The 20,206-nt window shown below is 39.8% G+C and overlaps 1 protein-coding gene across 3 annotated transcripts in view; it reads left to right on the top strand.

Annotated features, from left to right (window-relative positions):
- Nucleotides 1–20,206, top strand: part of Ubr3 (Ubr3 ubiquitin ligase) — a 187,638-nt gene that overhangs the window by 7,652 nt on the left and 159,780 nt on the right. For 2 of the 3 annotated variants that reach the window (XM_053800052.2, XM_053800053.2), the window contains exons 2-3: nucleotides 318–625; nucleotides 11,560–11,683. In XM_053800052.2, coding sequence (XP_053656027.1) covers nucleotides 413–625; nucleotides 11,560–11,683 — 337 coding nt within the window. In that variant the 5' untranslated portion in view covers nucleotides 318–412. Of the gene's footprint in view, nucleotides 1–317; nucleotides 626–8,985; nucleotides 9,164–11,559; nucleotides 11,684–20,206 lie in introns of those variants that run through there. The other variant, XM_053800054.2, reaches the window with a different exon arrangement.

Below are 20,206 nucleotides of genomic sequence, written 5' to 3'. Positions count from 1 at the left end.
AGTAAAAATTACGAAGGATTTTAAAATTTTGTAGTACATTGCTTGTCTTGTTTAAAGAACTGTTGTGGAACTACACAACTGATCATTCTCATAATCTATACTGTGCATGCACATTCTATAACAGAAGATGCACATTTTTGTAGGGGGGTGGGTTGAAATACTTGAGTAAATTAATGAAAAGCAGTGGAATACCATAAGCATAGCTGTACTTGCTGCTGTAGAAAATCAGAAATATTACCATACAGTGTAGTAGCAGAAGTGTACCTCGGAAAAAATCTAAGGAAGAAAAGTTTTTTATTTGAATTTTCTTTAAATAGAATCAGAAACATTGTTCATTATTGTGTATTACTGAGTAGTGTCAGTACACTTTATAGTGCTGGAAGACAAGTGGTGGCACAAAGAAATGCCGTGAATGGAGGACAACGGTGAAAAGCGTGTGAGCATGGCAGAGGCAGGTGGTGGGGAAGGAGGTTCTGGTCTGACCTCAGGTGGCCCCTCTTCCCAAATGGGTATCTTAACAGCTCAAGTGCTTCTCAAGAAAGGCAAACGTTATGCGGCCAAATACCTTCGGGATGAATGCTTGAGAAACTTGTCACCTGAGGATTCACAGATACCACGTACACAAGTAAGTTCAGGATTGATTAATTAAAAATTTATTGACTTTTTATTTTAAGTGTTTGATTAAAAGCTCCCCTGGGAGGTGCCTTGATGCTGGTGAGGGATCCAAGGAATAAGACTTATTCTTCCCATTTTTAGACTAAATTTAAATATCTTTAATTCCCCAGATGCTATATGACCCCTATGGGTTTAGTGCTGCTGCCTTATTCAAATAAAAAAACATGATTAAAAGTAGAAATTGTTCTATAGACTACTGGAAATCATAGTCATGTACTGTGTATCTGTTGCTTCCTGTCCAGCCCAGTGCCAGTCAGCATTCATACCTGTGCAGTTTCTACCCTTAAAAAAAATTAGAGCAAAAATTGTCACTGCTTTTCTGTGTTACTGTCTCTTCATATTAATAATGCTGTTTTAATAAACAGTTTTGTTGCTTAGAAATAATCATTGCATTTGATAATCTTATTTTCAGATAACTTAGCATTCAAATAATCTAAATTTAACTTTTCTTTGTCAAATAATTTTACAGTATGGGTTTTTCCATATAACACAGATACTACAGATACTAGTGCCGGAAAAAAAAGCCCCCCCTCAGTACCATCAATACCACCAATCCGATGACATTCTTCTTTGCAAATATACAGGGTCTAAAGCCAGCAACGAACAACAAAATACCTTTCATCCATGGACTGCCTGCTGAGGCAAATGCAATGTTTGCAGCTTTCACAGAGACCCACATAAAGGATCACTTGGACAGTGAAATACGGATCCCAGGTTACAACCTATACAGATGCGACAGAGTGAACAGGCAAAAGGGGGGAAGGGTTGGCCTGTACATCGCAGAGTCACTTATTTGCACAGAACTGCTTAATGCCTCAAATGATGTAGTTGAAGTTTTAGCAGTAAAGATCGAGAACCAAAACCTAGTCATTGTGGTAGTCTACAAGCCTCCGGATGCAACGTCCCAGTAATTCCAGGAACAGCTGTTAAAAATTGACCACTGTCTGGAAAATCTTCCAGCTCCTGCCCCCAACATCTTGCTCCTGGGGGATTTCAACTTGAGGCACCTAAAATGGAGGAATATAGCAAATAATGTTGTTGCAGTGATAACACCAGGAGGCAGCTCTGACGAGAACTCGCACACACACGAGCTTTTAAATCTCTGCACAAAATTCAACTTAAACCAGAAAATAATAGAGCCTACTAGACTGGAGAATACACTAGACCTCATCTTCACTAACAATGATGATCCGATATGAAATGTCACCATATCAAAAACAATGTACTCAGATCACAACATAATCGAGGTTCAGACATGTATGCGCGGAGCCCCAGACTGACAAAATGACATTAGTCACGAGGGAGCCTTCACCAAATTCAACTTCAATAACAAGAACATAAAGTGGGACCAAGTAAACCAAGGCCTGGGAAGATAGACTAAGCAACACAGACCCCCAACTTATGCCTAGAACAGATTAACTCGGTGGCACTCGATGTGTGCTCAAGGCTTATTCCTTTAAGAAAAAGGAGGAGTAGATGTAAAATAGAAAAAGACAGGCGCTCCCTTTACAGGCAACGGAAAAGAATAACTGAGCGGCTAAAAGAGGCCAATATATCTGAAATGTGTAGGGAGTCACTGGTCAGAGAAATAGCAAACATTGCACTTAAGCTAAAGGAATCTTATAGGAGTCAGGAATTGCGGGAAGAACTAAAAGCTATAAATGAAATCAAAAGAAACCCAAAGTATTTCTTTTCTTATGCCAAATCTAAGTCGAGAACAACATCCAGTATTGGGCCCCTACTTAAACAAGATGGGTCCTACACAGATGACAGCAAGGAAATGAGTGAGCTACTCAATTCCCAATATGACTCAGTTTTTAGCAAGCCGCTAACCAGACTGAGAGTTAACGATCAAAATGAATTTTTTATGAGAGAGCCACAGAATTTGATAAACACAAGCCTATCTGATGTTATCCTGACGCCAAATGACTTTGAACAGGCGATAAATGACATGCCCATGCACTCTGCCCCAGGGCCATACTCGTGGAACTCCGTGTTCATCAACTGCAAGAAGCTCCTATCACGAGCTTTTACCATTCTATGGAGAGGGAGCATGGACACAGGGGTCGTCCCACAGTTACTAAAAACAACAGACATAGCCCGTCTCCACAAAGGGGGTAGTAAAGCAATAGCAAAGAACTACAGACTGATAGCACTAACATCCCATATCATAAAAATCTTTGAAAGGGTCCTAAGAAGCAAGATCGCCACCCATCTAGATACCCATCAATTACACAGTCCAGGGCAACATGGGTTTAGAGCAGGTCACTCCTGTCTGTCCCAACTACTGGATCACTACGACAAGGTCCTAGATGCACTAGAAGACAAAAAGAATGCAGATGTAACATATACAGACTTTGCAAAAGCCTTCGACAAGTGTGACCATGGCGTAATAGTGCACAAAATGCGTGCTAAAGGAATAACAGGAAAAGTTGGTAGATCTGTAATTTCCTCACAAATAGAACACAAAGTGTAGTAGTCAACAGAGCAAAGTCTGAGGCGGCTGCGGTGCAAAGCTCTGTTCCACAAGGCACAGTACTCGCTCCCATCTTGTTTCTCATCCTCATATCTGACATAGACAAGGATGTCAGCCACAGCACCGTGTCTTCCTTTGCAGATGACACCCGAATCTGCATGACAGTGTCTTCCATTGCAGACACTGCAAGGCTCCAGGCGGACATCAACCAAATCTTTCAATGGGCTGCAGAAAACAATATGACTTTCAACGATGAGAAATTTCAATTACTCTGATATGGTAAACATGAGGAAATTAAAACTTCATCAGGATACAAAACAAATTCCGGCCACAAAATAGAGCGAAAAACCAATGTCAAAGACCTGGGAGTGATCATGTCGGAGGATCTCACCTTTAAGAACCATAACATTGTATCAATCGCATCTGCTAGAAAAATGACAGGATGGATAATGAGAACCTTCAAAACTAGGGATGCCAAACCCATGATGACACACTTCAGGTCGCTTGTTCTATCTAGGCTGGAATGTTGCTGCACACTAACAACACCTTTCAAGGCAGGTGAAATTGATGACCTAGAAAATGTACAGAGAACCTTCACGGTACGCATAACGGAGATAAAACACCTCAATTACTGGGAGCGCTTGAAGTTCCTGAACCTGTACTCCCTGGAATGCAGGCGGGAGAGATACATGATTATATACACCTGGAAAATCCTAGAGGGACTAGTACCGAACTTGCACACGAAAATCACTCACAAGGAAAGCAAAAGACTCGGCAGACGATGCAACATCCCCCCAATGAAAAGCAGGGGTGTCACTAGCACATTAAGAGACAATACAGTAAGTGTCAGGGGCCCAAGACTGTTCAACTGCCTCCCAGCATACATACGGGGGATTACCAATAGACCCCTGGTTGTCTTCAAGAAGGCACTGGACAAGCACCTAAAGTTGGTACCTGACCAGCCGGGCTGTGGCTCGTACATAGGATTGCGTTCAGCCAGCAGTAACAGCCTGGTTGATCAGGCTCTGATCCACCAGGAGGCCTGGTCACAGACCAGGCCGTGGGGGCGTTGGCCCCTGGAACTCTCTCCAGGTAATATAAATCTATCTTTGTACAGTAACACAGATGTAGCTTCTTGGAAAATAAAAATTTATGTGTTTATTAAAGTACATTTCATGACTCATTTAAAAATAAAAAAAATTACATAGTATGTGGAAATGTATTTACTTATCAGCAAGACCTGTAAATATAAACAATCTTATCAATAAAGAATAGTCTAAATTTATAGGTAAAGAAGAAAATGTAAGCATGTGGGAACTATCTCACACTGACATTGGCTAAACCTGTGTATAAAATTTTTTGATGAATGCTCCAGGGTTTAGGGGAAAGCACTAAACCCATAGGGATCATACAGCTCCTGGAGAAATGGGAGGCAGTCAGGTTCGATCCCAGGAAAAGGATAGGTCCTGTTCCTAGGATAAAGAGCCCTTTGCCAGCATCAAGGTGTACCTCGCTTGAGGGGTTGAGGTCAACTGTACTGCCCTACGACAGTAATAATGACTTTCAGCACTGCATATAGCTGTGATTTCGTGTATAGGGCAAGGAGGAATAACATCTTGTAGGAGTGAGGAAGAGCCAGTTGTGAGTGTGGGGGAAGTTGGTGAGGCAGTAGGTAAAATGAAAGGGGGTAAGGCAGCCGGGATTGATAGGATAAAGATAGAAATGTTAAAAGCAGGTGGGGATATAGTTTTGGAGTGGTTGGTGCAATTATTTAATACGTAAATGTATGGAAGAGGGTAAGGTACCTAGGGATTGGCAGAGAGCATGCATAGTTCCCTTGTATAAAGGCAAAGGGGATAAAAGAGAGTGCAAAAATTATAGGGGGATAAGTCTGTTGAATATACCTGGTAAAGTGTATGGTAGAGTTAAAATTGAAAGAATTAAGAGTAAGACGGAGAATAGGATAGCAGATGAACAAGGAGGCTTTAGGAAAGGTAGGGGGTGTGTGGACCAGGTGTTTACAGTGAAACATATAAGTGAACAGTATTTAGATAAGGCTAAAGAGGTCTTTGTGGCATTTATGGATTTGGAAAAGGCGTATGACAGGGTGGATAGGGGGGCAATGTGGCAGATGTTGCAAGTGTATGGTGTAGGAGGTAGGTTACTGAAAGCAGTGAAGAGTTTTTACGAGGATAGTGAGGCTCAAGTTAGAGTATGTAGGAAAGAGGGAAATTTTTTCCCAGTAAAAGTAGGCCTTAGACAAGGATGTGTGATGTCACCGTGGTTGTTTAATATATTTATAGATGGGGTTGTAAGAGAAGTAAATGCGAGGGTCTTGGCAAGAGGCGTGGAGTTAAAAGATAAAGAATCACACACAAAGTGGGAGTTGTCACAGCTGCTCTTTGCTGATGACAATGTGCTCTTGGGAGATTCTGAAGAGAAGTTGCAGAGATTGGTGGATGAATTTGGTAGGGTGTGCAAAAGAAGAAAATTAAAGGTGAATACTGGAAAGAGTAAGGTTATGAGGATAACAAAAAGATTAGGTGATGAAAGATTGGATATCAGATTGGAGGGAGAGAGTATGGAGGAGGTGAACGTATTCAGATTTTTGGGAGTGGACGTGTCAGCGGATGGGTCTATGAAAGATGAGGTGAATCATAGAATTGATGAGGGAAAAAGAGTGAGTGGTGCACTTAGGAATCTGTGGAGACAAAGAACTTTGTCCTTGGAGGCAAAGAGGGGAATGTATGAGAGTATAGTTTTACCAACGCTCTTATATGGGTGTGAAGCGTGGGTGATGAATGTTGCAGCGAGGAGAAGGCTGGAGGCAGTGGAGATGTCATGTCTGAGGGCAATGTGTGGTGTGAATATAATGCAGAGAATTCGTAGTTTGGAAGTTAGGAGGAGGTGCGGGATTACCAAAACTGTTGTCCAGAGGGCTGAGGAAGGGTTGTTGAGGTGGTTCGGACATGCAGAGAGAATGGAGCAAAACAGAATGACTTCAAGAGTGTATCAGTCTGTAGTGGAAGGAAGGCGGGGTAGGGGTCGGCCTAGGAAAGGTTGGAGGGAGGGGGTAAAGGAGGTTTTGTGTGCGAGGGGCTTGGACTTCCAGCAGGCATGCGTGAGCGTGTTTGATAGGAGTGAATGGAGACAAATGGTTTTTAATACTTGACGTGCTGTTGGAGTGTGAGCAAAGTAACATTTATGAAGGGATTCAGGGAAACCGGCAGGCCGGACTTGAGTCCTGGAGATGGGAAGTACAGTGCCTGCACTCTGAAGGAGGGGTGTTAATGTTGCAGTTTAAAAACTGTAGTGTAAAGCACCCTTCTGGCAAGACAGTGATGGAGTGAATGATGGTGGAAGTTTTTCTTTTTCGGGCCACCCTGCCTTGGTGGGAATCGGCCAGTGTGATAATAAATAAATATATCTTATCTGCCAGTCACTTCAAAGCTACTGTTAAAGAGCATCTCCCTATCTTAATGTGATTCTTGACAGCTACAGTGGATCCCCAGTGCTTCAACCTAATTGGTTCCTAGGTGGTGTTTGAACTGTGAAATTTGATGTCCGAAACAGTATTTCCCAGGCAGAAAAGGCACAATACTGTGACTGGAACAATATGCAAATAACCTACATATAGAGAGAAGCATCATTGTAAGCTTCTCTCAATGTGCAGATTATTTGTAGTATTTCCCAGGCTCTAATTATCAGCCTCACACACTGGAGGATGTTGAGTTGACTCTTGCAAAAGTCTCTGAGAGTTAGCTCAATGTCAGAAGTCACTTCAAAGCACTTTTGAAACAGGGTTTTCGTGAAAAGTTTTGTACGACTGAATTTTAAACAAGTCATCGCGTTCAGATTCTGGAAAAATGTTCAAAAACTGGGTCAATTTTTTCTTAACAGAATTGTTTGGACTGTGGTTTGTTTGAGGTCCGGTACATTCAGACATCAAGGTTCCACTGTACTATGTCAAACAAATCTTGAAACCTGCTTGTTTTCAAATTGTTTCAGCATTTTTTCTCCTCGTATACATGTACTATACAATAAGCTCAATCCCTTCTTCAGACAGAGTAGTTGTACTGATAATTTTACATACATAGTACGTATTATCTTTTGTCTTTACTACTTATATCCATGTCTGCAAAAATACTCAGAGAACTTTGTATTTCATTTTATTGTTTAGCATTGTAATTTAACTAATGCTAGTCATCCTGTTAGAACTCGACAGTTATATTTTTTTATGTTATTTTATGAATTAACTTGAAACTTGTATCTGTTTTTAAGTTCCTATTAATAACATGTATTAGATAGACCCTAACAAAATAATATATAAAATTGTAAATTTTAATACAGTATAATTTTAAGGTTTGTCCAAAATGCTGCATCCTTTAGGCTCTCAGAGTATTGTATGTTTTGTACAGTAATTTTGAAATTAAGATTTGTATTAATATTTGTATATACTAATGACATCTGCATGGCATAACACTTTTAAAAGTTTTGACACCCAATGGCTATTGGAAAGATCTTTGAGGAAGGTGCCTGGGTGCAGATGATGGGCTCTTGACCCAAGAAATTGGAGCTGCCATCCATTTCCTTGAATCATCTCTGATTGCTTCCCTTTCTCCAAGAGTTTGTATGACCCCTATGGGTTTAGCACTCCTATGAAATAAATGAGTATCGAAAGAAAACAGCATGTTGGTCTGTCAAGGTTGCAGGACAGCTGATCTGAGCCACATGACTGCAAACATGCTATATACTATGTCCAGCTAGGTACATATACTGTATTTTATTACATAATATGGTAAAAGTCTTAAAAGATACACTGACAGTGCAGATTAGATTTTGCCACCGAAGTGGCTAGTTTATTGTGCACCCCATATCCATTCTGTGGACGGTAGCGCGAGAGCATATGGATACACAAAAGGCCTAGGAACTAGGCCCCAAAGGGTTAACAGGAATACATATGGTTAACAGGAATACATATGCAGTTTAAAAACTGTAGTGTAAAGCACCCTTCTGGCAAGACAGTGATGGAGTGAGTGATGGTGAAAGTTTTTCTTTTTCGGGCCACCCTGCCTTGGTGGGAATCGGCCAGTGTGATGATAAAAAAAAAATAATAAATAAATCTATAGTTCACTTATCTGTTACAAGCAAATTTAGGAAATTTGCTTAGTATATCTGGTATCTTATTTTCGTTAATAAGATATCTTGACATGTCACATAGGTTATTATACTGTCTGTCTCTGTATTCCTCAATAAGTGGACAATTAAGCACATAGTGTTCAAGAGAGTGACCATATGCCTGATCACATAATTTACATTTAGTTTGATCATCATCTGTGTCTCTCCCAAACTGCCAGAAGTACTTGTAACCAAGCCTAAGCCTGGCCACTACAACATCAGTCAGTCTGTTCACATTGCAAGTTGCTCCATAAACATACTTATCTACGTTCATGTTATCATAGTGGGTTATAGATCTACTCAGGCTTCTATGCATTCCTATAACAATCATTTTCATTATTTACTTCTCTCCTAATATTATTCCTAATGCTAGACACAGTTATACCAAAGTTATATTCTACATTCTCCTTCTGTACTCTTCTTGGCTAACATATCAACTTTATCATGAAGGAGTAATCCAATGTGTGATGAGATCCATAGCAATTGTACATTAATTCCTTTGTCCCTAATTTTTGAGTATCTATACCTGGCTTCTCCAATGAGCATGTTGTTGGAGTCATTATATGAGTCAAGAGCCTTCATTGATGACATAGAATCAGTAATGATAATAGAGTCAAGCTCAGTGTCATAGGTTAGCTTTAGCGCCATTAGGATTGCAAACAATTCAGTTTGCAGTGTAGACGCCCAGTTGTTAATTCTTATGCCTAACTCAACAAATTTATTATCGTTCTTAACTAGGGAGGTGGCAACAAGAGCAGATGCAGCCCTGCCAGAAGACTCCTGTTTAGATCCATCAGTGTATATAACTTGTGATAACTTATTACTACCAGCTAGGTGAGAAATTTCTTCTTGAGCAGTTGCTCTAACAAGAGATTTAAGGAAGGTATTACTAGCAATGAGCTTCTTGGGAGGGACTTGTAGGTATGTGATATTAAATGAACACATCTTCCACGGAGGGGTGAAATGCTCTTGTTGCCTACAGTGATACAGTTCATGCAGGTTATAAAACTTAATGCAATTGCACGTTTTCACAATCCATTTAGATCTGTGTGTATTTACCTCTAGACGCTTGGTAAGATTCATTGTGACAGTGTCTGGTTCGTTTCTCAACATTCTAATACCGAGTACAGTGTTAATCTCAACAATCCTATCACTGATACTAGAAATACCAAGCTCCTTCCTCATGTTAAGAACTTTTGTAGATCTGAGACAGCCAAGAATAATCCTGAGAGCTTCATTTTGCATTAACTCCAAGGGCCGGAGAGAACTTTCTCTAGCTAATATCAACATGGGAGCAGCATAATCAATTAAGGACCTAACATAGGCTATGTACATCATTCTCACGATTCTCACATTAGCACCATAGTTGGGGTTATAACCAGCAACAGCTTTGAGAGCATTAAGCCTAGCTTTGCATTTCTTGTTTAGTTGTGGTATAGTGGATTTGTTAAAGGGTACATCTACACCAAGATATCTGTAAGTTTTAACGTAGCTAATGATTTCACCCTGCAAATAGATGGGTGGGGGATGTCGTTTGCTTGTTAATATCTTTGTTTTAGAGGAAGATATTATGAGGCCTAGTCGATTACAAATTGCTTGAACTTCATTAAGAATGGTATTTATCTTCTTATGCCCTGTTGTATGGATCATGATATCATCAGCATAGCTTATAGCAGGTAGAGCATTTAGGAGAGCATTAATCAGAATATTAAATAGCATGGGACTAAGAACTCCTCCCTGCGGTGTACCTAAAGACATTTCTTTAGAATCACTTCTGAAGCCTTGGTAAAGGACAGAGGATACTCTTATTTGACAGGTATCCTATTATCCAGCAGAGTAAGCTACCACCAATATTCATTTTGGCTAGTTCATGTAGTATAACGGTTCTGTTCGCAATATCAAATGCATATTTTAGATCAAGAAAAGTGGCAAAACTAGTAGAGGTGTGTGCAGTGAGAAAGGTGGAAATACAGTTTTGCACACTTTTACCTTTCATGAACCCATAGAGGTAGGGGGAAAGTTGGTGTCTGATTCTGTAGTACAGTCTGTTAAGTATCAATCTTTCAAAAGTTTTACAAAGACAACTAGATAAGGAGATTGGCCTAAATGTATTAGGCTGTTGGGGCTTAGGGATAGGCACAATGAGACTATTGGTCCAGGAAGTAGGAAGAACGCCCTCAATGTTGAAACTGATTAATTTTATGAGCCAAAATATTGATGAGAGTGATTGCCTCTTTACTGAGTATGAATTAGATACTGACAGTGCAAAGATGGAATATACACTAAATGAGGTTTGAGGGAAAAATTACAAGTACATATAGGAGTTGTATTTGACAGTTACATGTTCAGAACATATTTTTGAATGTTAGTAACATGGGAAGACTGAAGGGGTAATGTGCCAGCAAGTGTTGGACACAATACACACAACCAGGGAGGAGGTAAGAAACTGCTTTGTGAGGTTGATTCCTCAAAGGGGGTGAGACCAGATAATATCTCTCCGTGGGTCCTGAGAGAGGGAGCAGAGGCACTGAGTGTCACTAACAACATTCCATATACAAAATATATTGTGAAGGCAGTACATAAAATATGAAGGAAATGAGTAAATAGTACCCTGAGTTTTGAACTTATTTCATTCCAGAAGGCTGTTAAAGTTAGGTTAGTCCTTTGCAGACCCCCAAAATTACACATACAAAAGCACTTACAATAATAAACTTACATAATTGTTCGAGTTGGGAGCGGTACGAAACTTGGGGTACCACTGTACTTTGTACTAGGGTCATGTTTGGGAATTACCAGCACATGCATCACTGGCCACACATGAATATTTCTTCATACCAGTGCTGTTCCAGATAGCAGTGACAGTGATACTTGTGGCACTATATACAAAACACACTACTGTATAGTGTAGACATTATTACAGTCCTTTGAGATGGTAAATAAAGAGTTAATAAACTGTATGTTAACATTAAATTCATGATGGAAGACCACAGACTACTGCTTCACTAGTGACAGTTATAATTACCTAATCATTTTAACTTATTTCACACTGTAAAACACATGTCAGATAATAATCAACATATGTTAAGTAAATTTTTATAAAGGTACTGTAGTACATGTAGAGTATAACAAAAAAAAATTGTTGGTCATGTTTGGGGTAAATGGCACATGTAAGGAAACAACAATAGTTGACATATTAGGTTGATAATATTTGTTTGTTGTGGTAACTGCAGGTGCTGGGTGAGCTGCTGGACCTACTGCTTAACCCAGCCATGCGCATCAAGAACTGGGATACCATTGACTGGCTGAAGTGGCTCATGGCTGCTGGCCGCACACCTGATGACTTCTTTAACACAGGTACAGTACTTGATTGCAGTATCAATATTATCCTCTTATCTCTCACACACACAACTAATGCTGAAGTTATCACTCTCAAATTGGTAGAACACTTCAATGCAAGTCTTCTCTTCATAATACTATATATCATGTCCTCTGCTAACTGAAAATATCAGTCAGAATAAAATATTGCACAAAAGAGTAATGCCCACCATATTGAAGAAAAGAAGGAAAGGCATACAGCTGAAATAGCTAGAAACTGCATTGAATTGAGCATTGGAATTTGCTTATGATAGGACTCAGATTGAGCAAAATCCCCTGTGCATAAATTGCACCCAGACCTCCAACTTTGCATTTGAGTAACTCCAAAAGTTTTCCATGAAATTTTGCATTTTTGGTATCGTTACCTTCAGGACAAGATTGTATACCATTTCAGAAGATAGTAATTTTTTTTTTATTTTGAAACATCGTAACACTGTCAGCACTTAAAATTTTGGGGGTTGCAACAGAGAAGGCATTAATAATGTTTATTTTTTTTTGGGAAGGGGGGTGCTTTGGTTCTTGCCATCCCTTGGCATTACCACTGGATAATACAATTACTTTTATTGTGACCATTTTGTTCTGTATAGACTTACTACAGATCTACACAGAGTGAAACATTGCCACAATAGAAGCTTGCTCTGCACGTTTCTTCATAAATACCTTAGTGTGTGAAACTTAATGTACAAAATAATGCCAGAACAAAAATAGAAGTCTCAAGAGGAAATTAGATAGTTTCTTGCAAGAGATGACTGATCAACCAGTGTGTGATGGCTATGTAGACTAGGAGGCTGTGGCCAGTAATGACCTGCTTCCTTGGGAATTCTCCAGGAAAGTTGGGTTTTAAACTGGTTTGTAAAAAAGCTATAAAATGGTCACAGGCATTATGCCCACACAACACAATGCATTTAATGTCAAACTACACACACAAGAAGAAATGTACGTAAATAAAACAAAGCAGGTTTTTACATGGCAATTTAGTCTCCAGCTGGCATGACAAGGAAGATGATACTTGTGTTTATACGTGAGTGGATTTTAGTTTACTCAATTTTAATTACGGTAGGCACTACTTAGCTACACTTTAAACAAAGTGTAGCTGCAGCTTGTCCTAGACTTATTGAAGTGACCTTAACTCCTCTGGACTTTGACAATCATTGATATATGCTCTCTTGCTGTTTTCAGACTTGTGGAACTCAAACTTGTGTACAGATGGGGTAAAATGTTCTGTTACAGATTTATATTCTTCCTCCGAAGTGGTTAGTTTATTGTGCACCACATATCCATAATATGGATAATTCAAGAGTATTGGATACACAAAAAGCCTAAAAGGGATGACAATGTATTTGGGTATTTGCAGATTGAGTTATTAGTGGTTCTATATGTTACACCCCTCAAGGGAGGTTCCTTGATGCTGGTGAGGGGCTCTTAATCTAAGGAATGGGTCTTGTGCTCCAATTCCTTGAATTGAGTTCTGAGTGCCTTCCATCCCCAGGCACTCTGACTCCTATGGGTGCAGTCCCCATCCCTTCCCCATAAATGTAATACTGTAGTTATATGTTACAAGCAAATCTAGAATACATTTTCTCAAATTTCTGGTAGTATCTTACTTTCACCATAGTAGAAAACTGTACCTTTACATCTCTCTCTTATTTGCCTCAACATAATCAGATACTTTTCAAGAAAGTAACCAAAAGGCTGATTGCATGTATGCCACATTAAGTTTGATCATCATCTGTTTGCAGTATATGCCAAACTATAATAGTGCTTGTAACTAGGGATGGAATATTACCACTTATTTTGCTGTTACCAGTGTCGATACTCAATTTTAGGCTAGTGTCAATGCCACTAACATTAACCAATACTGATACCATCAGTATTGACTGATACAGAAACCAATTTTCAGTTCTAGGTTGATACTGATATCAGAATTATCCTATACCTACTGATACTTTGGCACACCCCTACTTATAACCCAACTTATGCCTGGTTACTGCTGCATCTGTCAGTCTGTTTACATTGCAAGTTACTCCATAAATGTGATTACCTAAATCATGTTAAGAATTATAGATTTATTCAGGCTGAGGTGGAGGAAAGGAGGGGTAGGGGGTCATCCTAGGAAAAGTTGGAGGGAGGGGGTAAAGGAGGTTTTGAGTTCTAGGTGCTTGGACATTCAGCAGGCTTGCGAGTGTGCGTTAGGTAAGAGTGAGTGGAAGCAAGTGGTGTTTATGATTGAACATGCTGTACATGATATTTTATACCATTTTAATGTTCATTGAACATGCTGTTGGAGTGTGAGCAGGGTAACATTATGAAGGGATTCAGGGAAACCAGTTAGTCAGACTTTGATTCCTGGAGATGGGAAGTACAGTACCTGCACTCTGAATTAGGGATGAACTGTGATGTTGGTGGCCTTCTGGCAAGACAGTGATTTAACGAGTGACAGTGGAAGTGTTTTCTTTGTAGGGTCACCTTACCTTGATGTGAGATGGTTGGAGTGTTTAAAAAAAAAAAAAGGTAGAGATAATCAGTTTAATTCTTGGGTTCCCACCATTGAAAAAGTTTGATAATCAAATGCAAAGAATTAAAAAAGCTTGCAATTTTGGGGATTTGCTACAGTCGTCCCTACAGACTCGAGCACTTTCTAGTTTGTGGGCAATGATTATTCCAAGGTTTAACCTCTGAGTAACCCAGAGATATAGTAGTTTTAATTAAGTGGCTGCATGGAAGTACGTACCAGTTTTTTTTTTTTTACATTTAGGCTTTCGCACAACACCTAAATTTGAAGCTGACAATACGATTTCATTAAATTGTGCTCAGTGGCTTAGTAGAGTAATACAAACATTATAGAGGTCATCTCTCGAAACAAAATGAACCAAAGTCTGCAACAAAAGTAATGCAAGCATAATTTTCTGTTTCATTTTTAGTTTTGCAGACCTCTAGGAACCTTACCCCCTAGGAGTTTAAAGGGATGATTATACAATTAGACCTTGATTTAATGGATTTCAATTTAACAATATCCATTAAATCCAGAATTGTTTATGTTCTAATGGGTAAATTGATTTTGTCTGACAGTCTTGGCTTTGGCATTATTGGACCTCCTATCACTTTATTAGTTTGTTAAATCAAGATTTCACCTATATTGTCAAAACTAAAATGTGTTGAAATATGCTTCAAATGGATGGCAATAAAGCAGTAGCAAAATCTATACTTCTGTAGAATTACTGCCACATGATGCATAGAAAATTTTGTGAGTATAAGGAAGTATACACTGAAATATGTGTATGTGGGAACCGCATGATCATGTTGTCTACACAATCTCGGGTAACATGGCTGGGCACTCCTGCACCTCACAACTGCCTGAACACCTTGAAACTGCGCTCTGTTGAAGATGAATATAGTACTTGTCTGTTTAGCATGACAACCCTTCCACTAGTAGGCCATGCTTATTTGTGATGTCATGTCCAGCTGCTACAACTCTTCTGCCCCAGTATAAAAGGTCTGGGCACAAGTTAGACCTTATATCCTGGATAGGTTTGAGGACTGACCACCTTCAACCAAGACTGAGGAACTGATCACCGCAAAACTACTTGTGATACCGTCTCTCCAGTGTTATATTCACCTGTATTTGACTGAAGCTTGTTGTGTAGGCAAAAAGTTTCACCAGTAAAGATATTCAAGTGTTGCATATGTGTCTTATTCATTGGTTTGTCAGCATTGTATACTATCATTGTATATATCAACAATATGATACTTTCCTATTAATGCATACACAGTCTACGTGAAAACTTTCAACACATTTGACTAACGGAGAATTGTAATTAATTAATCACATATAATATTGGAGATAAGATCTTCTTTCTGGGAAATTGACTGCCCCTCCCCCCACACTGCCTCCCTGGCCTTCCTGATGAGAGCTGCAAGCATGGCCACCTGACCACATTAGGCAATTATTATTAATCACTGGTTGAAATTTTCAAGAGGAAGCTGGACTAGTTCCTGCAAGCAGTGCCAGAAGAGTCAGTATGTGTGTGTTGCTGTGGACAGCAACAGGTTAGTTGAACAGACAGGCCATAGAGAAGTTTCGTCTCAGGGTAGATGGGTGGGGAAGGGTGAGATTGGGGAGTACTGTATAGTTGGGATAGGTATGTGGTTAAGGATAAAGGGGTGGGTGGGGGGAGAATAGAGGGGATGCGTGTAGTGATGGAGTTGCATCATAACACAACATCAGACACTGCAGAGGAAGACGACCTTGGGGTTGTCGACCCCTCCCTCTCCCCCCACCTGCCCTCTCCTCAGCTGTCCTCTCCTTACCTGCTCTCTCCTTAACTACCCTCTCCTTAACCACCCTCTCCCTAGATGCTCTCTCCCCACCCTTGTGAATATAATGATAAATCACAGGATGAGTTTCTTACATAAGCAGTGAAATGAGTCAACCTGAGCTAAGACTTCAGTAGAATGATGAGGATATTGTGAAGCATTCCACTAAGGTATCAGCAGATGTGGGATCTTTAAAGGTTTTCTTTCTAGCAGAATTGGAGTTAGTATTAGCTTAGGACACACGAAGATTGGGTTTTCCTTGGCTCTGTGGTGGGCCACAGCAGAAGTGACTGCCAAATCTGGAAATATAATACTTACCTCATTACAGCCACAGATACATATTAATTTAATAGCAATGCAGGAAAAACCCTAGCACAAATTGCAATTAGTATAGCAGTTTTTGTAAACTTCAGTTTTTAAATCAAGCAATAAGAAGATGATTTCTTAAAAGTTGTCTCAGTGTCAAATACACTGAAATCCAGATAAAAAGTTACTATGACAACCAAGTAGGACTACCAGTGTGATCCCCTTCAAAAGGGATGCCTGATGCTTATGAATAGTTCTTGAGCCAAGATATTGAAGTTACCCTATCCTTCCTTTCCACCACCCCCACAACCCTGGTCCCAGATAAAGCCTCCTGGTTAATGGGATGATCAAGTAGGCTGTTGTTGCTAGTTGAACGCAATTCTACATAGGCATTGCTTGATTAATAACTAACTTGAGGAACATATCCAGTTCCCTCTTAAGACTGCTAGGGGTCTGTTGGTAATTCCTATTATATAAAGGGAGGGTGTTGAAAAGCCTTGGTGTGTGTACACTTTTGAGTTAGTGTATTCATTCCACCCCTGCTTTTCACTGGGGTATTTTACATTATCTGAGCCTCATGCTTTTGTGGGGAGTGATTTTGTGTGCAGAATTGAGACAAATCCCTCCAGAATTTTCTAGGCGTAAATTCCAGAGGGTATGGTTCAGAAGGGACTAAAGGTGTTCCTAATAATTTAGGTGTGTACTTGGCTCAGTTGATATGGACAGTGAATGAATGTTCTCTGTACATTCTCCAGTTCTGTACTTTTGCCTGCCTTAGAAGGGTCTGTAAGTGTGCAAGAATATTCCAGTATAGAGAGCACAGATTTGAACAGTATCTTTGGCTTGGCATCTCTTGTTTTGAGGGTTATAATTATCTATCCTATCATTTTCCTTGCATTTGTGATAGCAACACTTGTGATCCATGAACATTAGGTCTAACCTTATCAAACCTACATTCCTTACATTCCCCTTTCCTTTATGTTTAGTGGTTTGAGTTGTTTTATACTCCATTTCAATATGTAACTCTTCAATTTTTCCATGGCTGAGTGAAATTTGTTCTCATTGAACATCATATTGTTTTCTGTGATCCACTAGAAAACTTGGGTAATATCAATGTGAAGATCTGCTGTATCTCTCTTGTACAAATTTTAGCATCAGCTGCAAAAGCTAATACTTTGCAGTGCTAGGATTTAAGCCTGTCTGTGCTGGATATGAAAATAAAATAGGGAATTGGGGGCAAGTACTGTGCTTTACCTTGAGGAATAGTGTTTTTTCACTGTAACAGGCCTCTTACTTGACTATGTTAATTATTATTCCTTGTATTCAATTTTGTGATAAAATTAATCCATCCTTCCACTTTTCTAGTTATTTCATATGCATACATTTTGTGTTATTACCCTGTGATCACACTTGTCAAAGGCCTTCGAAAAATCTGTGTATATTGCATTTGTATTTTGTCTGTCTTCCAGTACATCCAAGTACATGTATATGTAATGGTCAAGCAATTGTGAGAGGCAGGAGCGACCTACTCTAAACCCTTGTTGCCTTGGGTTGTGCATTTGCTGTGATTCTGTGTTTAGTACTGTAGTCTTGCTACATAAAACTCTTTCAGATTTTGGTAATGTGGTATAATTTGCTACCACCTTTGCGTTTTTTTTCTTCTGTAGTTTGGTAATGACTGCAGAATGACTTATGTATTCAGACTCCATCTTTGTAGAATATTTAAAGCATGTGATAGTTTTTTTTACTTTTTAATAAATATAAACTTCCATGCTTTTGGGCTTGGAATGCAATGCCTGGGCATACTGTCATGGAGTTTTCCATGTTTGAGTGGGATTATGGTTTTGCCAGTAAGTTTTGGAGATGTTGGAAGAATTTTGCGTCATGTATAAAAGATTCACATAATTTGTCATCTTTTGTCTGATCAGTGGCCCACTGTATACAGTCATACCGGGACTTCAGTATTTTGCTCAAGTTTTTGTTGTCATCATCGTAGTTTCTATTCCTTGAATTAAGCAAGGTATATAATTTTTGCCTTGAATTTAGCATATGAGAAAGATAATTTTGGGTTTCTTTTATTTCCATTACTGGCTTTTTGTTCCTTCTGGACTCTGTATGATGCATTCAGTTTTATCTCCGTGCTTTCCATCTTGAACCAATATTTTTCTTTCTTGAAAAAACGGGAGAACTTTGAGAAGTTCAGTGATCTTCATCTTCACCTTTGCATCTCTGTCTAACCAGTCTGAGTGGAGAACACTTCTAGTGCCTTTGAACTCATCCTTTTGAGACAGGTTTAAATTCATGTTATTTGTACTATCTTCTCAGAATATTTCACAAAGATCATGATTAATTTGATATCAGTTAAATATATTTATTGTTGGAGTTGAATTGGTTGAGTACACCCCTCATAACTGATTGATTTGCTGCTTAAGACCAGTGTGTATACAGGTCTGAACTTCAATTAGATTGTGGTCCAACTTTGCTAGACTTTCAACACCATTTTGTTCCACACCAGATTTTCAGTATTTGTGAATATAAGGTCATGGCATTTTCTAGCACATGGTGAATTTATCAGTCTAAATATCTTGACTGAGAGAGTGCTCGTCCAAACTGCCTCCTGGGATTTTCTCTGCTTATTACGGCAAGCACCATAATGTTTGAGGCAGGTTTGAAAATTTTTCGAGACAGTATTTTGTTTCAGTAGCTGGTCTTCAAACTGATGGAAAGTCATCTCTTATGGTTTATATAATTATATAAAAGTACAATAACAAGATTCCGATCTTTCATGTCTTTTACTGCCAAACATTTCTACATCTTACCTGGAGTTTACCTGGAGAGAGTTCCGGGGGTCAACGCCCCCGCGGCCCGGTCTGAGACCAGGCCTCCTGGTGGATCAGAGCCTGATCAGCCAGGCTGTTGCTGCTGGCTGCACGCAAACCGACATACGAGCCACAGCCCGGCTGATCCGGAACTGACTTTAGGTGCTTGTCCAGTGCCAGCTTGAAGACTGCCAGGGGTCTCTGGTGTTAAGTAATTTAATTTAATTTAATTTAATTTATTTTTTTATTATCACACTGGCCTATTCCCACCAAGGCAGGGTGGCCTGAAAAAGAAAAACTTTCACCATCATTCACTCCATCACTGTCTTGCCAGAAGGGTGCTTTACACTACAGTTTTTAAACTGCAACATTAACACCCCTCCTTCAGAGTGCAGGCACTGTACTTCCCATCTCCAGGACTCAAGTCCGGCCTGCCGGTTTCCCTGAACCCCTTCATAAATGTTACTTTGCTCACACTCCAACAGCACGTCAAGTATTAAAAACCATTTGTCTCCATTCACTCCTATCAAACACGCTCACCCATGCCTGCTGGAAGTCCAAGCCCCTCGCACACAAAACCTCCTTTATCCCCTCCCTCCAACCTTTCCTAGGCCGACCCCTACCCCGCCTTCCTTCCACTACAGACTGATACACTCTTGAAGTCACTCTGTTTCGCTCCATTCTCTCTACATGTCTGAAGCACCTCAACAACCCTTCCTCAGCCCTCTGGACAACAGTTTTGGTAATCCCGCACCTCCTCCTAACTTCCAAACTACGAATTCTCTGCATTATATTCACACCACACATTGCCCTCAGACATGACATCTCCACTGCCTCCAGCCTTCTCCTCGCTGCAACATTCATCACCCATGCTTCACACCCATATAAGAGCGTTGGTAAAACTATACTCTCATACATTCCCCTCTTTGCCTCCAAGGACAAAGTTCTTTGTCTCCACAGACTCCTAAGTGCACCACTCACCCTTTTCCCCTCATCAATTCTATGATTCACCTCATCTTTCATAGACCCATCCACTGACACGTCCACTCCCAAATATCTGAAT

This window comes from Cherax quadricarinatus, chromosome 91, assembly GCF_038502225.1.
Source record: "Cherax quadricarinatus isolate ZL_2023a chromosome 91, ASM3850222v1, whole genome shotgun sequence".
Taxonomy (NCBI): Eukaryota; Metazoa; Arthropoda; class Malacostraca; order Decapoda; family Parastacidae; genus Cherax; species Cherax quadricarinatus.
Note: the sequence above shows the minus strand (reverse complement) of the source record. Positions and strands in the feature narration are given on the sequence as shown.